The 15,676-nt window shown below is 36.8% G+C and overlaps 1 protein-coding gene and 1 long non-coding RNA gene across 2 annotated transcripts; both read right to left on the bottom strand.

Annotated features, from left to right (window-relative positions):
- Positions 1-671: 671 nt before the first annotated feature.
- On the bottom strand, positions 672-1,220 carry LOC140157821 (ficolin-3-like). Its single transcript, XM_072181068.1, has one exon. It carries the CDS (start codon positions 1,218-1,220, stop codon positions 672-674), a length of 549 nt encoding a protein of 182 aa, XP_072037169.1.
- A 2,442-nt stretch (positions 1,221-3,662) lies between these two features.
- Positions 3,663-10,571, bottom strand: LOC140157083 (uncharacterized). Its single transcript, XR_011859633.1, has 4 exons — positions 10,429-10,571; positions 10,044-10,131; positions 6,769-6,870; positions 3,663-4,350 (listed from the first exon to the last, which is right to left on the bottom strand). It is a non-coding gene; the product is annotated as an uncharacterized lncRNA (long non-coding RNA).
- Positions 10,572-15,676: the final 5,105 nt, after the last annotated feature.

Here is a 15,676-nt window from a genome sequence, read left to right as displayed (position 1 = left end):
CGTTTATTTTTGATAATGCTGCAGTTCATACCTATACAACAAAAATTGTGAGATTTGACCGGATAAAACTGGGGAAATGCTCCATAATGCTACCTTAACTTAGCAACTCAAATATCATCAACATTTAACTACATTTAACTACAATTAGCAAAAAATAACTAATTTGAGACTGCTTGGTGATGTTCTAGAGGGTCCAAACAAAATACCAACTGTATTAATATTGGCTATGATGTCATCTGAATGACAATTTTTGTACCTTTTCCGGTCTTATTCCGGACCTCAGTACTTATCTTGAGCAGTCCTGTTTTTGTTCAATTCACGCGTATACTTACGCGATTATCTGCATTAATTGTGCCATAATAAAACAAAAAAAATAGGCAAAGAAAGCGGGAAGAATAAACACTGGAATATCAAAATGAATGAGGAGAGTACATAGGTACCATGGGTTGTCGGAGGAGAGGTTAGGGGACTGGACAACGAAGAAGTAAATGAAAAGACTGATCAATCGTTAATAAATTAGGAAGTTGGTAAAAATTATTAGCAATAAAAACTCGGAGGGTGGTGATGTATTTGCAAATTACATCTATTTACGAACCACGAAAGACGGTTGACCGCTAGTCTCTTATAAATATGTATTGAAAGAATACTCCTAATTTAACGGCGCCTTAGCATCATGGTAGAGTTTTCCGGATTTTTAGTTGCGTAATGACTAGAACTCCAGTACATTTCTGTTCTACTTGTACGTGTCTCATTTCTAGGATAGTAGCCATTAAATTAGGACTATTGTCACAATATCCTCTGTACCACCATGCACTATGAAGGCTGTAAGGACAGCTTGATGATGGATTCAATCGATATCTATGACTGTGATTATCAAAGGTTGAAAATCCGTTGTTTTTGTTGTATTTCAAGAAGTCACCCGCATTCCCATGTTGCTCACCATAACGATCTGGATAAGTCAGTTTATAAAATGAGTCTTCGTTTCCCACTTTGATGTTATTATAAACAATATATAGTCTGTCGCCGTTGAAGAACTGCAAATCTATTCTCAAATCCCAGAAATCAAATCTTGTCAATTGATAAAGTAATTCTAAGCCAGCCCAATGCTCCCCTTCCACGTCACCAAATCCTTGAACATAATCTTCCCACCCGCGATAAAAATCTACGGAACCATTGAATCGTCTTTGAAACACGGTCCAACCACCTCCATCGGTTTCCATGTCGCAGAAGACAGTAAAAGACTCTAAATCTCTCCACGGCTATGGTATAAGCTTTACTGACGGAATAGCGTTGTAGTAATAGGTCTTTGCAATCGCGAGGAAGGACAGATGTTGACAAAGTTGTAGATGGCAGATCTGGCTCTGGCTGATTGATAAGCTTTGTAACGGTATCAAGGAGTGATGTCATTGATATGGTCTGGTTACGAAGAAGATTCAAGATCTGACCTTGAGAATCGACAATAGCTGATAGGGCTGAACTACTCTTCCTATTTTTAACCAAGAAATGAGCAGTTTCGTTTGTGGTCATAATATGCAAGATTTCTCGGTTTGAATCATAGCGAGTTTCGAGTACATCTTTCATTTCATTATGGTACTCTTCTTGAATTTGTTGTTGATCATGTTTTTCAAGTAACGCTACAATTTTGTCTTGATTTACGGTTTGGTTTTGCAATATACTTGCTATAGTTTCTTGCGTCTCCAAAATTGCTGAAAAAGACGAGGCAATGATATCGGTCAAGTTGTCTGTGTGATATGCTGAGATCAAGTCAGGAGAAGGAAACTCAACTTTGACGATGCAGTTTTTCCCATAGCAGGTGTTTTCAATCTTTGCATTCTCTGATCGTTTGATGGGACTGGTAAAGCATAACCCAATCAGCAAAGATGCCGTGAGGATAGTTGATGAGGAGGTAAACATCATTGTAGATAATTGCAACCACGAGTATTTACAAAATACCTGACTTTGAATGTTCACAATTGGCGGTGAATATATCAGGACAATTGAATAGATTGACAAGGAAGGGACACTACTAAATACAAACTCACGAACTTTATACCATCGGGCTTTGCACCTCCGTTTACATTTGGCAATCTGAATAATTTATGCACACTCTCAGACTGGTTGACAAAAATAAGAAAATGTCCAAATGGTCAGAGTGTATCAATACAGGGTGGTCCAAAAACGATGTTACCCAATTTCAAAGGTTGATTTCTCAGAGTTAAAAAATCTGTTTCACGTTTTTGTTGTATATCCTGAAAGAACATCTTTCTAAATGTATTTGGTGAAAATTGACTGAAAAAGAAATCAATGTAAATTACAAATGTGGCGCCAGGTAAAGGGTCAAAATAATGTCCACACATAAGCATGTGGGATTTGTCATCGGTGGTGTAGTTTCGAACTTGTGTGAATAAAAATGATACTCACAAACTATCATACTCATCTTGAAAGAATCAACTTAACTTTCTGCGTTTGGAATAGGGATGAATTCAGGAGAATAAAATTCTCGCAAACCGAATAATTTTAGAAGAGTCGTCACGGGACTGTATAAAATCATTTCCTTTAATTTATTTAATGGTGTTATATAAAATTGGTGAAGGAAATAAACATTGTTAGCGGTTTCATTTTACCTTATTATTAACTAAATGCAAACTATAGATGGCGCTATTTACTCTTAAACATATTTCTTTATTTGCAAGGGGTAGGTGATTCATACTGCCATTAAAACAGCTGGAATAGGTGAAACAAGCATCAAGGACATTTTATCAAACAATAAAAGGAATTATTTGTATTAAAATATTGAAAGAGTAATTTCCAGAAACTAAATAGCGCCACCAATTTTGTCATTAATAGATACATTTTATATCCAAAAAAGCTTTTAAAAATGCTGTAAAAAGTGAATAATTTTGTAAAAGAGGGAAAATTAAAGTTGAGATTGACTCAAAAGCATCTGTATACATTAGCATGATATCGCTTTTAGCTGTTTAAGCCTAAAATTTGGTTGTACGTCATGTTTTGTTTAAAAAACTAATAAATGATCCCATCAAACAACCGTGAAGATGACAACGCTAAGATGGCAAAGACTACCTACAGAATACGGGAGAATGAGATTACCTGCCACCAGCTTAGGCCTCGACCCGATTGAACACTTGTCATGCCTGTGGGTTGTGCTGTGTGCAGCTTGGTCGTGCTGTGTTTGCCAGAATAGCCAATGCAACCACATTGAATGACCTGCGACGAATCCTGGTTGAAAAATGGAATGACATCCCACAGCAACGGGTGACCAGTGACCCGGGCCAGTGACCAGGCTGGTGAGGCAGTGCCTGGCAGTTGTGGCTGCGTATGGTTTTTATATCCGCTATTGAGGTCCAAATTAATTTTCCAACTACAATTCGTCCAAAATATTTGGCTCAATTCGTCCACACTTACACTTTGGTCCATCCAAAATTTCGTCAAACGCCAATTTTGGCCTTTTTTTTAAAATTCATATGACATTTTTTATATTGAGACAAACTTAGCTGGATCAAAGTACTTTGGATCAAAGGCCATTGGACGGATGGTTTTTGGACAAAGTTTTGTTTCCCGAATTGGAAAAGTCCTGGGTCTTTTGATATAATTGCCAGAGCTTTTATTACAACTACTAATAATTATATACACGCATAATGACATTATGATATCACATTATAATTTTTATTATTATCATTATTGATATAATACCAAAATGCAGGATATGGGAAACACGGACAGGTAGTGAAATGTCAGCTGCTTAAAGTCACGAAAAAGCACCAAAAGAAGCAGTAAATTTATATAAAGTCCGTGAAACAATTCACCCTTTGCACGAATCCGTATTCTTGCTAACAAATCAAGGTTCTCCCAGCAAACGCATACGCACAATGTGCATTTTTGTTTCTCGCGCTTTTCTAGCAATGTTCCAAGGGCTTTTGCAAAGTGTACGGGGTAATTAAAGCAAGCGTTTGACATGCGTACGCACACACAGCACGCGCTTTGTGGGTAGAACCTGGTTTTGAGATGATCGTACGATCAGGGAATACTGAAATTCCAACAAACAAGTCTTTATATCAATTCCGTGTGTCTCTTCCGCATGTCCATTTCCAATGGCGGGCGGTAGTTATCTGCAATTGCCTAATTAGTAGAGAGGCCACATCGGTTTATCTGTTAAGGTTTTCGTGCATCATTTTTAGACAAAGGTGCCATAACCCCCCTCTCTTCTCCTTCGTAGTCCGTGTTACAAAATATGGCTCGGTAGTTCTTGGGCTTAACCATCCTCTCGCTACTTTTCTTCCAGTAGAATGTCCGGGATATCATCCATTAGCTGTGTCTCCCTACCATTTACGCCTGTAATATCAAAAGTAAATGAGAGGACTTGAATACATTGACAGCGTTAGTCGTGGATGTGGTGGAATGGTGGTGGGTCTTCAATGATACCCTGGGCTGTACAATAAGTCTGTTCCCCATCCCGTTGGGCAAAAAGAGGGTGGGAGCAATTTTTGGAATCTCCAAAGAGGGGGACAAGAGCATTTTGGTAAGGTTAAAGGGGCACGAGGTTTTTGTTTAAATAAAACGCTCTAATAAAGGCTCAGGAAAAAAGTACACGGAAACGTTCAAAATTAAAAATTCAAGCTTGATATGTTCGCATTATATAAACCCATCACAAGTATCCAGTTTGATTCTGGTCAAGACCTACCAAAAGTATGTAACAATAAATTTATTCTGCAGATTAATTTGTCCAAATCGATGCAGAATTTATGACACAGTAACTTTTGAATGCACCTATCCAACATTTTAAAGTTGCAGTAATTGCTATTGATATGGTATTCCTGCTCCTCAAGATTCTTCATAAAGGTACACAATAACAGAGACGGACTAAGACTGTTTGACTTCACTTCATTGAATGCAGATACTATTACTCAATTTCGACATAATCTTAAGGAACCAAAGTTTCTCTAAACAGTATGGCTTTGACTTGGAAGGCATCTGATGATAGGAATTTAAGTCCCTCATGCTTTAATTTCATGTATTGATTATTGCTGTGATTTGTTTTCTCACCTTACAATATCGAAACAAAATGAATATTGAGTAGCACTACCAAATCAATATGAATTACTGCAACTTGTAAAATTGGGGTGATTGCATTTAAAAGGTCATTGTGTCAGCTATTCTAACCAATCTCGTCTCGGCTTGCGTTCTGCAACAGACACTGTACCAAAATTCAACCCTAAAGGCCTGCAATCAGCTTTCGACAAGAGTTTTTCTCTCACTGCACCTGCACTCTGGAACTCACTTTCATCTGAACTCCGTACTGCTGTTTCTCTGCCAAGTTTCAAGAAAGGTCTCAAAACCTTCCTGTTCCCACAATAATCTGGTGGCTTTGTTTCAGTTTTGCTGTTTTATTTTGCCTTTCAAATATTTTGTGTTCCATCTTGGCGCCGTGGTCTTTATGAAATGGCGCCCTATAAATTCCTTGTATGTAATGTAATGTAATGTATTCTGCGTCGATTTGGACAAATGAGATATCAAACTGTGCGGAATAAATTTGCCTGTAACATACGTTTGGTAGGTCTTGATTTAACACCCGTTCTTTGATCTACGGGCCAAAATTAAACTGGATACTTTCTTTTTGGGATGGGTCTATAATATAGACCCATCCCAAAAAGAAAGTATCCAGTTTAATTTATAGATTATATGTAAGCCATGTTATGGATTACAACTTGTTCTCAAATATGTGGCACGTGCAAAGGGGGAGGATTGGCGAGAGGGGGAAAAAGCAATTTTGAAGTGCCGAGAGGGTGTGCAAGGATAATCTGTCCACCCGGGAGACAGATCATTATTGATCAACAACCCCTTAGCGTAGGTACTTACCAATTAGCCCCAATTCGACTTGAAATGTGGGGGTCAATCCAGGCCCGGAGGCAGGGTGGTGCGGGGAGTGCGACGCACCCCCTCAAAAATGCCAAAGGCCCAAAAAGTCCCATTTTCTGACCCAAAAAGTTCGATTTGCGAGCGTAACGAGGGAAAAAATAGAGGTCCTTTATGCCTTTTAGGTCCAAAAATGTCCAAATCTGCCACCCCCAGTCCAAAAAGGTCCACCCCCGAAAAAAAATCCTGGCTACGGGCCTGGGGCAATCGGGCTGATGGTTAAAAAGACAAAAAAGATTGACGTCCCCCTTCCCCACCCCCCCCCTTCCCCGGATTGATACCCATGGTACTTACCATTAAGATGTTGAAGATGTTCATAAAGTTACCCTACGAAACCTCGGCAACAAAAGCACGTGCCTCTCAGACAAGTACCATTTACACATTTGTTATCTGTCTTATTACAACATATGTGTAACGATCAGAGGATGATTTAAGCACTTCCCACCACGCCACTGTGTTGACTTGCGGTTAGCACAGCTGTGTGAGTGAACATGACACTACTGCTCGCACGTTGCACTGACGGGCATGGTTAAATTTGAATTTGGACTGATATATTTACAATAAAAACGCATTCACAATGCTGGTCGATTTCACATTTTATGTTACCTACAGAAGGTGTGAATTATCCTTCATGCATACATCACTTTAGATCTGAAATCGACCAAATAATAATAACACACGCACAATTCTTAAACAACATCTTTTGCACATAATTCAATGGGATTTGAAAAGTCAAGTGGCCGTTGAAACTCTGGTGATAACACGTTTGCAGTGCATGATGGGGCTTCCTTAAATCATCCTCTGTGTAACGATATTGGGATTAGCGTAGTTACTTACCATTAAGTTGTTCACAAAGTTCTCCTATGAAACCTCGGGAACAAAAGCACGTGCCTTGCAGACAATCACCATTAACACATTTCCTATCTGTCTCATTACAAACTGTGTAACGATAATAAGGGGTCAATATAATAGTAATAGTTAGAGTAATAGTAATAGTTTAAGCTTTTCATAAGGAAGAGGAGAAGAAAAAGACTGTAAAGCGCGATAAACGCCAATTTCTTTTTGAGATAAAGGGTCATGAAGGCCACTAACATGTGCCATAAAGGTCTACACTGTTAATGAAAGTGTTTAAGTGTTGACTTATATAAACACTGCTTAGTGTTGTGATGCACCCTGTATAATCCTGTATCATTTATTAATTATTGGAAAATTCCCAGATTTTTCAGAATGTTTATTGTATTACATAATATTGAAAATCCTTTTGGCTATAAAAAAAAAAAAGGTGAATGTGACAGAATCAGCTTTTCTTAGAATGGGACTTTGCCGTTTAACTAGCTTGGTATCGAACAGAGAAGCAAGAGATTTCCGTGGCAGATTTGATCAAGAAAGTTGTTGTAGGCTTTCTAATGTGTTTATAGTCTACCGTAAAATTCCGTCTACAAGCATATATATGCCTCTAAACGAGGTTTTTTTTTGACACAAGAGACAAGAGACAGACACTCTCAACAAAAACGTTATTTGGAGTTTGAACAACTATATTACTGATAAAGGCGGCTGTACAAACATGTATATTTGTAAGACCAATCTATTGCAATGTTTTTGAGAAGGGTATTGGCCTTTCATATCTTTCGTTAAAAAAACCCTCGTTTAGAGGCATATATGCTTCTAGACGGAATTCTACGGTATGTGCCTTCAAAGATAGGTACCCGTGAGCCAGTCAATTTGCATAACCAACAATGTGCTATTAAACCAGCAATATATTATAACGAAGGAGATTTTGAGTACACCAAAGTGCTATCCTATTTCAAAAAGAGGAATATATTCTTTTGTCGACTAGCTGAAGTCTGGCTTATGAAACAACACATTTGTCATTGTGAGTGGAACTGTGTGGAAAAAGTCTGTTTCCTGAAGAAAGTGAGGGAATGGTGAAGCAGCACCGTTTTGGAAATATCCTCTGTGCAAGGATTTTGTTTGAATCAGGATTATACATCAATCGTCTGGAACATTGAATGCAACAAAACTTTGTAATTAAGAACAAGAAGAAGCCGGATAAATAATCACTACAAAATTATGAGATTGTATTTTGTATGCATTTATATTTATGTTAAGATCATTGTCCAACAATACCATGTGTGTTTTGTTGTGCATTCTCAATTGAATTTGGGTAAAAGATAGTTTTGGCCCTAGGTGGTTGCGATCCGTAAAAGTGTTTACAGAGTTAAGGTAAAATATCTAATTAAACACAATAAACGCTCCTAAACATCATATCGCCCTGCACTACAAGCAGGTTGCACTCATCACTGTGTATGTGCTGTGCCCATTGTTTAGAGCGCCATATAAGTGTTGATTAATCATACTGCAGTTACTGTCCGTTTTCCTATACATAATACACAGTACTCTCACCATTGACGCGTGACCTTTACAAACAGTGTATGTTATATTATGGGCATTGCCTGTGACAAATAACCGGCCAATATTTAAAGTAGTCTCTGAAATTCTAGAAAACATAGTTTTGTAACATGTCCTAAATTTTTAGCTAATTTAGATGTTTGGAAATATTCGCACTTTGGTGTTTTAGTGTATGTTATAGGTAATAGGGCATTGCCTAGCTAACGTCACTGTGTGAAAAATAACCGGCCAATATAAGTTCTCTCTGAAATTCTAGAAAATATAGCTTTGTAACATGTCCTAAATTTTTAGCTAATTTGGAAATATTCGCACTTTGGTGTTTTAGGAAGGATATGTAAACGACAGATAACACCAAAAAATATGAAGAAATTATTTCCAAACCGTGTTAAGTCTACAACCATTATGTTTCTCATTTTCAAGAATGCTGGTTAACAATAAGCAGACTATTGTCTCATTTCGTAAACAAATGCTCACACAGTATTGTTACCTTGCGTTTGCTTTATAATCGTTTACCCAACTGAAACTATAATACCAGCTCATGGCAATATTGCACAGATAAAACAGAAACATGTGTAGTGTGGATTTAACCAGAGACGATCTGATTTAACATAGTTGAGCTGTTTTCAATGAGTGTTATCTTGGTTTAATAGCTTTTAATGGGGTTTAAGTCCTGCAAAGGTCGTGGTGAATTCTACTTTAGACATGACTGCATCATGAATAATATGTCTGCAATCATAGATTGAATACAATACCTCTCTTTTCAAAGATACTAATATTACAGTTGCGAGTGATCAGCATGGTATGAATATTATATAGACGAATCCAACGTGCCAAGCCATGACCAGGATTTGGTCGGCCATTACTGGGTCCCCGGCGCACCTATGTCTCATCTAATTGGTCTGTTTTTGTATAATCTTGTATTTATGTATATTTATATTTATATTGTATTTTTGTAAAACGGTACTCAATTCAGCCTTTGTCTGCGACGTATCTGTTTAATAAAACCTAAACCTAAACCTAAACCTAAACCTAACTGGTGTTGTGACTGCCCAATTGGGTGGATTAAAACCCACTTAAAAATCGATGTTATATTGTATTGTGTTGCAAACTTTCATCATTCGTTTGTCTACGTGTAACACGGGTGATAGAATGCAGTTTTAAATTTCCGCCAAGGCCGCATCATTTCACATTTCTGGTAGGATTTACTCAGCGGGGACCCAGTTATGGCTGCTATTGAGGTGTAGGAGTGCGTGAAATTGGATTCGTCTATAGAATTATGATCCAGGTCTTTATCCCGTTCTTTGACATCTATGGTTTAATGCAGAGGTATCCCATGAACGTACAAGTGCCGTGCGATATATTCAAAAACATTTTTTAACCTATTGTTACGGTAGTTAATCTTGTTACACCATCACTTATACGGCGAATAGGCTTGTGGCGGTGCAGTATCCATGGCTATAAAACCTTGGGCAAACCGACATAATAATAAATTGAAAAGAAAACAAAAAAGTATCAAGGATTGAACTTGATCACACAAAAATGTTTCATAGTTGATGATGATGATGATAATAATAATAATAATAATAATAATAATAATAATAATAATAATAATAATAATAATAATACTAATAATAATAATAATAATAATAATAGTAATAATAATAATAATAATAATATATTAACAAGCAAACAAAATATCTTACGAGCTGAACACATCTCAATGAAGACCAATGAAAACACTGCAAAATGTACTAGTAAGCGCCCCATTGTCTGCTGTGTCTTCACGAAATCCTGACAGATATAAAGACAAAATAAGAAGAGGGATATTGTGATGATTTGACAATAAAGTTCATTTATTGTATGAATTGATCAATAATTAAAAAAAAACATATCTTACGTTTTCAAAAGGGCCTATAGTACAAAGTCATATTCTTTTGCGCTGCGTTCTCCCGTTTTATAATGTGATTTGTCGCTCTAAGGATCAACGGCTAAACGCATGCAACACGTCCAACTATATATTGGTCATTACATTATCATGTTATTAAATTAAATAACAACTTCACAATCAGTTACAAACAAAAAACTTACCGGTTACCGTGTTTATACGAGAAGATCGTATTAAGCTAACAACATACGTTGGATGCTGGATGGCTGCAAGTCTCTCTGACGCGTTATCCGTCCTACAAAAATATCCTAATATTTATACATGTTTTGCGGACCTGATAATAGTTATAATGTACTTTAATAGAATTATTCAGCATTAAGTTTCGCATTATGTGTTTTTAGGAAATGTTAACAATTATCCTGAACAGATGCATTGTACTTAAAAGTACAATGCTTAAAATCGTTTGAAAGTGCGACGATGAGATCGTCCGTTTACAGCATCCCTGTTTAAGAAATAAAGGGTAATGCATGATCCTTTACACGAAAATAATGTGTCCGAGGCAGTAAAAACGTAAATAATGGGTGAGGCGCAGCCGAACCCATTATTTAAACGTCTTTACTGCCGAGGACACATTATTTGCGTGTAAAGGATAATGCTGCACCCTTTATTTCTATTCTATTACCACAAAATAGTGTGATTTAAAGAGAAAATGTCAAAATTTTTGCCCAAATATTTCAGGTTGTTTACCTCAAGGTGGAGCGCATGTATACGCGTAGCCAAAGCGTATGCACATTCCAATAACACAACCTAACATTCCATTCTCCCTATAGAGGCCTTGCATGAAATTATCGATTGGCTCCAAACAAAGGATTTGAGCCGGTGTCCTTCACCGTAGTTATGGCGGAGTGCAGTCCATTCAATCAAATGTTGTCATCAACCTATTTGATCGTAGTGCAGGGTTATGTGTGTGAGACGAACTGTCACGGTAGATTGCAATCATGCTTTTGTTGAATGTATTTGAGTAGTCCGCCATATTTACGGGATGATACGTCACATGCAAGGCCTCTATATAAGCAGGTATGCACATACAATAACACACCCCTGACATTCCATTCTCCCCTACATAAGCAGGTGTACTGTGCGCTCTGCTGTGCGCTGTGATGATAGAAGAACATAAAGTTCGTTGCCCTTGACACTTTATCGCTAATTAATGGTCTGTCACGTGACGCGTTTCAACAAATCACAGTGCGCGATTTTCAATAATGGGTCGTGGGGGTAATAGAATTCAAAATAACGTGTCACCTACAGTCTTTGTGTCGGGGCACGGAATAAGAAATCCACATTTCTAGACTCGGGGCTAAGAGCAAAATTGTATAATTGATTTGTTGGGAGTGGCCTTTTGTTTCCTTGTTCTTTTTCTTCATTCTATTTCTTTCTAGTTTTCTCTTCATACATGCCAGACTTTTTGGCGAGGGGGAAGGAAAGAAGGAGGAAAGAAAGAAAAAAGAAAAAGAAAGAAAGAAAGAAAGAAAGAAAGAAAGAAAGAAAGAAAGAAAGAAAGAAAGAAAGAAAGAAAGAAAGAAAGAAAGAAAGAAAGAAAGAAAGAAAGAAAGAAAGAAAGAAAGAAAGAACGAACGAACGAACGAACGAACGAACGAACGAACGAAAGAAAGAAAGAAAGAAAGAAAGAAAGAAAGAAAGAAAGAAAGAAAGAAATCATATGACGTCATCAGTGAAGGTTATCCCGATCGTAGACAAGATACCATCACAGCATCACCATCTGCTGAAGACACTAGTCGAACTAGTGAAAACGTTCCAGGTGAGCGAAAAATAGTGTAGTGTTGAAGCTAAACTCTTTAATCAAAGGGAAAACTATTTACCCATTTGTATGGGTAAATGTACTAAATCATAATTATGTTCGCATATCTATATTGTTATCTATTGGTTCTTGGATAGCTATAATTAATGTGGGCATGTACTATTTTGCTCGCATATCTTTATTGTTGTCTATTTTATTCTTGAATAGCTATAATTAATGTAGATCCACCGCCTGAAATTGTTAGATGTAAAGTACATCCAGATGTAATCAGAATTTACAGTTGGGTTCGATGCAGTGAGCTTTTTGAGCTTCTATATTAGGTTGCATTTATCATTGAGGTAACATTTTATTTTGTTTTTGGAAAACAGCAGATAAGGCAACTGTCTACATGTTCATATTGCATATTATGTGATAATTTCAGAAAAATAGCAACGAAGTTTTTTTTTTAAGAAAAACTTTATTATTACAAATGGAGGTTATAGCGCCCGCAACGGTCACGCTCTCTATAGAACCATACTGCAGTTACTGTCCGTTTTCCTATACACAATACACAGTGCTCTCACCATTGACGCGTGACCTCTACAAACAGTGTATGTTATAGGTATATGGGCATTGCCTAGTTAACATCACTGTGTGAAAAATAACCGGCCAATATTTAAACTATTCTCCAAACTTCTAGCAAATATATTTCTCTAACATGACCTAAAATTACAGCTAGGTTAGATGTTCAGAAGGGGTCGCACTTTCATAGAATATGAGTGAGGGCAAAGCATAGCTAGCTCGTAGCTAGCCAACTCCCCGTGTTAAGTGAATGGAGATTTGACCGAAAATATTGAGCTATATTGGTAACGGACCGCTCCGTTCTGAAGGATGCCACAAAAATGGTACAAGCTACATTTAAACTATTCTATGAAATTCTAGAAAATATAGTTTTGTAACATGTCCTAAATTTTTAGGTAATTTAGGTGTTTGGAGAGGGTCGCACTTTTGTGTTTTAGGAAGGATGTGTAAACGACAGATAACACCAAAAATATGAAGAAATTATTTCCAAACCGTGTTAAGTCAACAATCATTATGTTGCTCATTTTCAAGAATGCTGGTTAACAAAAAGCAGGCCATTGTCTCATTTCGTGAACAAAGGTCCACATACCATTGTTTCCTTTCGTTTCCTTTATAATCGGTTACCCAACTGAAGCTATAATACCAGCTTTATTGCGATATCGCACATGTAAAACAGACACATGTGCACAAGCAGAGAAGATCCGCTTTAATCAGTTGAGCTGTTTCAATGAGTGTTATCTTGGTTTAATAGCTTTTAATGGGGTTTAAGTCCTGCAAAGGTCGAGATGAATTCTACTGTAGACATGACTGCATCATGGTCGATGTAAACACCAAAAACGACCCTATTATAAGAACGTTCGTTCCCTTTTTCGCACTATTATTTGATGTAGATTCAGCATCTGGAATGTAATACAAGTGATGTCTTTGATGTTCTTCTAAATTCACTTGTAAAATGCCCCCTCCCTGACCAACGTGGAAGAGAGAGGTGAAATCATAGCATGATAGACATAGAAGAGGAGGAGAGAGGTAAGGGTGGGTATGGTTCTATAGATCACGGGCTATATAGATCAAAGAAATCACACAAATAGATTTATTTTGCATTTGACCAAATAAGAGATGTGACAAAGATTTGCAACAATACTCAATATTTTAATACATAATTCCCTGTAGTCATTATGTTCTATTTTGTTCGTTTTCTACCATCCCAATCTTAAAAGGAACGAGGTATGGACCTGAGCAAATCCGTACAGGGTCAAATGCATCTTGTAAAAATATATATGTTTGTATAACATTGGATTGAACAATGAATTCGATTAAAGGAAGGTGACCTGATATATTTGGAAAATCAAATTCTTTAAAACTTACATTAACATAAAATGTCATCACTTTCAAGCGCTCATACAAAAAGAACTTGTAAATGTTTTTTTTGTAAATGTGACTAATTCCTAATGTACTTACCAACATTTATACAGCGTGATATTGGTAGTCTACAGTGTTTTTATTAATGATAATCATCATGATCATGTAATATATTGATTTCAAGTGAAAGGCCCTATTTTTCTCATAAACATATTGAAATTAAAAGTTTCAACTCGGTGTATTTCCGGACTGATGTTAATGATGTATAGTTCTGTTATTCAATTTTAAGCTGTCGCATTTGATATTTCGTTTGTTTTTCAAGAAGTTCAACAATTTTGTCTTGAGAAGTCATCTGGTTCACGGTTTTGTTATGTAATAGGCTTGCTATCATTTCTTGTGTCTCCAAAATTGATGGTAACAAAGAGGCGATGGCGCTGGTAGCTGATGTTAGGTTATCTGCATGTATCATGGTATTATAATATCAGAAAAAAGACCAACAAATCGGATGGAAATTTTAAAAAAACCTTTTTATTATGAAATGTAAGGAATAATTCATATTTTTTGGCTAACTTTAATAACATATATGTAAATAGCGCCCTCAATATGCACACAAATGTACATTTTATAGAATACAAATTACCACAAAACAGCAGAAAAAGATTATTAATTTGATATAGAAACAAAAATCTATGTTAAAGATAGCGAAAAAATGTATATTATAGTGTAATAGTTGTTGGTATTGTCCAGATCTATTGAACATTATGTAATGTTTTGTTGGAAAAATTAATAAAAGAACAACAGTGAATTATATTGCTGATGCGGGAATTGATGATTCGTTATAATGCTAATGTTAGAGTTGATGAAGTTGCTATCTACTATAGCTTCTACTGCTGATGTTGGACTTCAAGTAGCTATCTACCGCTGATGTTGTAATTGATGAAGTAGCTATCTACCGCTGATATTGGAATTGATGCAGTAGCTATCTACCGCTAGTGTTGGAATTGATGAAGTAGCTATCTACTGTGGTATTGAAATCATCACGAAGTAGCTATCGACTGCTGTTGTTAGAATTGATTATGAAGTAGCTCTCTACAGCACTGCTGGGTTGGGGGTCGCGACCGATTGACGAATTAGCTGTATATACTGCAATGTTGACATTAATGAAGTAGCTGCACCGATGTTGGAATGTGAAGGAACTATCTACTGCTAATATTGATGAAGTAGCTATATATTGGAAATGGTGAAGTAGCTTACAGCTGATGTTGTAATTGATGACGTAGCTATCTACTGCTGATGTTGGAATTGACGAAGTAGCTATCTACCGCTGATGTTGGAATTGATGAAGTTGCTATCTACTGCTGATATTGGAATTGATGAAGTTGCTATCTACTGCTGATGTTGGAATTGATGAAGTAGCTATCTACTGCTCATGCTGGAATTGATGAAGTAGCTATCTACTGCTGATGTTGGAATTGATGAAGTATACAGCTATCTACTGCTGATGTTGGAATTGATGCAGTAGCTATCTACTGCTGTTGTTGTAATTGGTGAAGTATATAGCTACCTGCCGCTGATGTTGGAATTGATGACGTAGCTATCTACTGCTCATGCTGGAATTGATGAAGTAACTACCTACAGCTGATGTTGGAATTGATGAAATATACAGCTATCTACTGCTGATGTTGGAATTGATGCAGTAGCTATCTACTGCT

This window comes from Amphiura filiformis, chromosome 7 (genome assembly GCF_039555335.1).
Source record: "Amphiura filiformis chromosome 7, Afil_fr2py, whole genome shotgun sequence".
NCBI classification, from domain to species: Eukaryota; Metazoa; Echinodermata; class Ophiuroidea; order Amphilepidida; family Amphiuridae; genus Amphiura; species Amphiura filiformis.
Note: the sequence above shows the minus strand (reverse complement) of the source record. Positions and strands in the feature narration are given on the sequence as shown.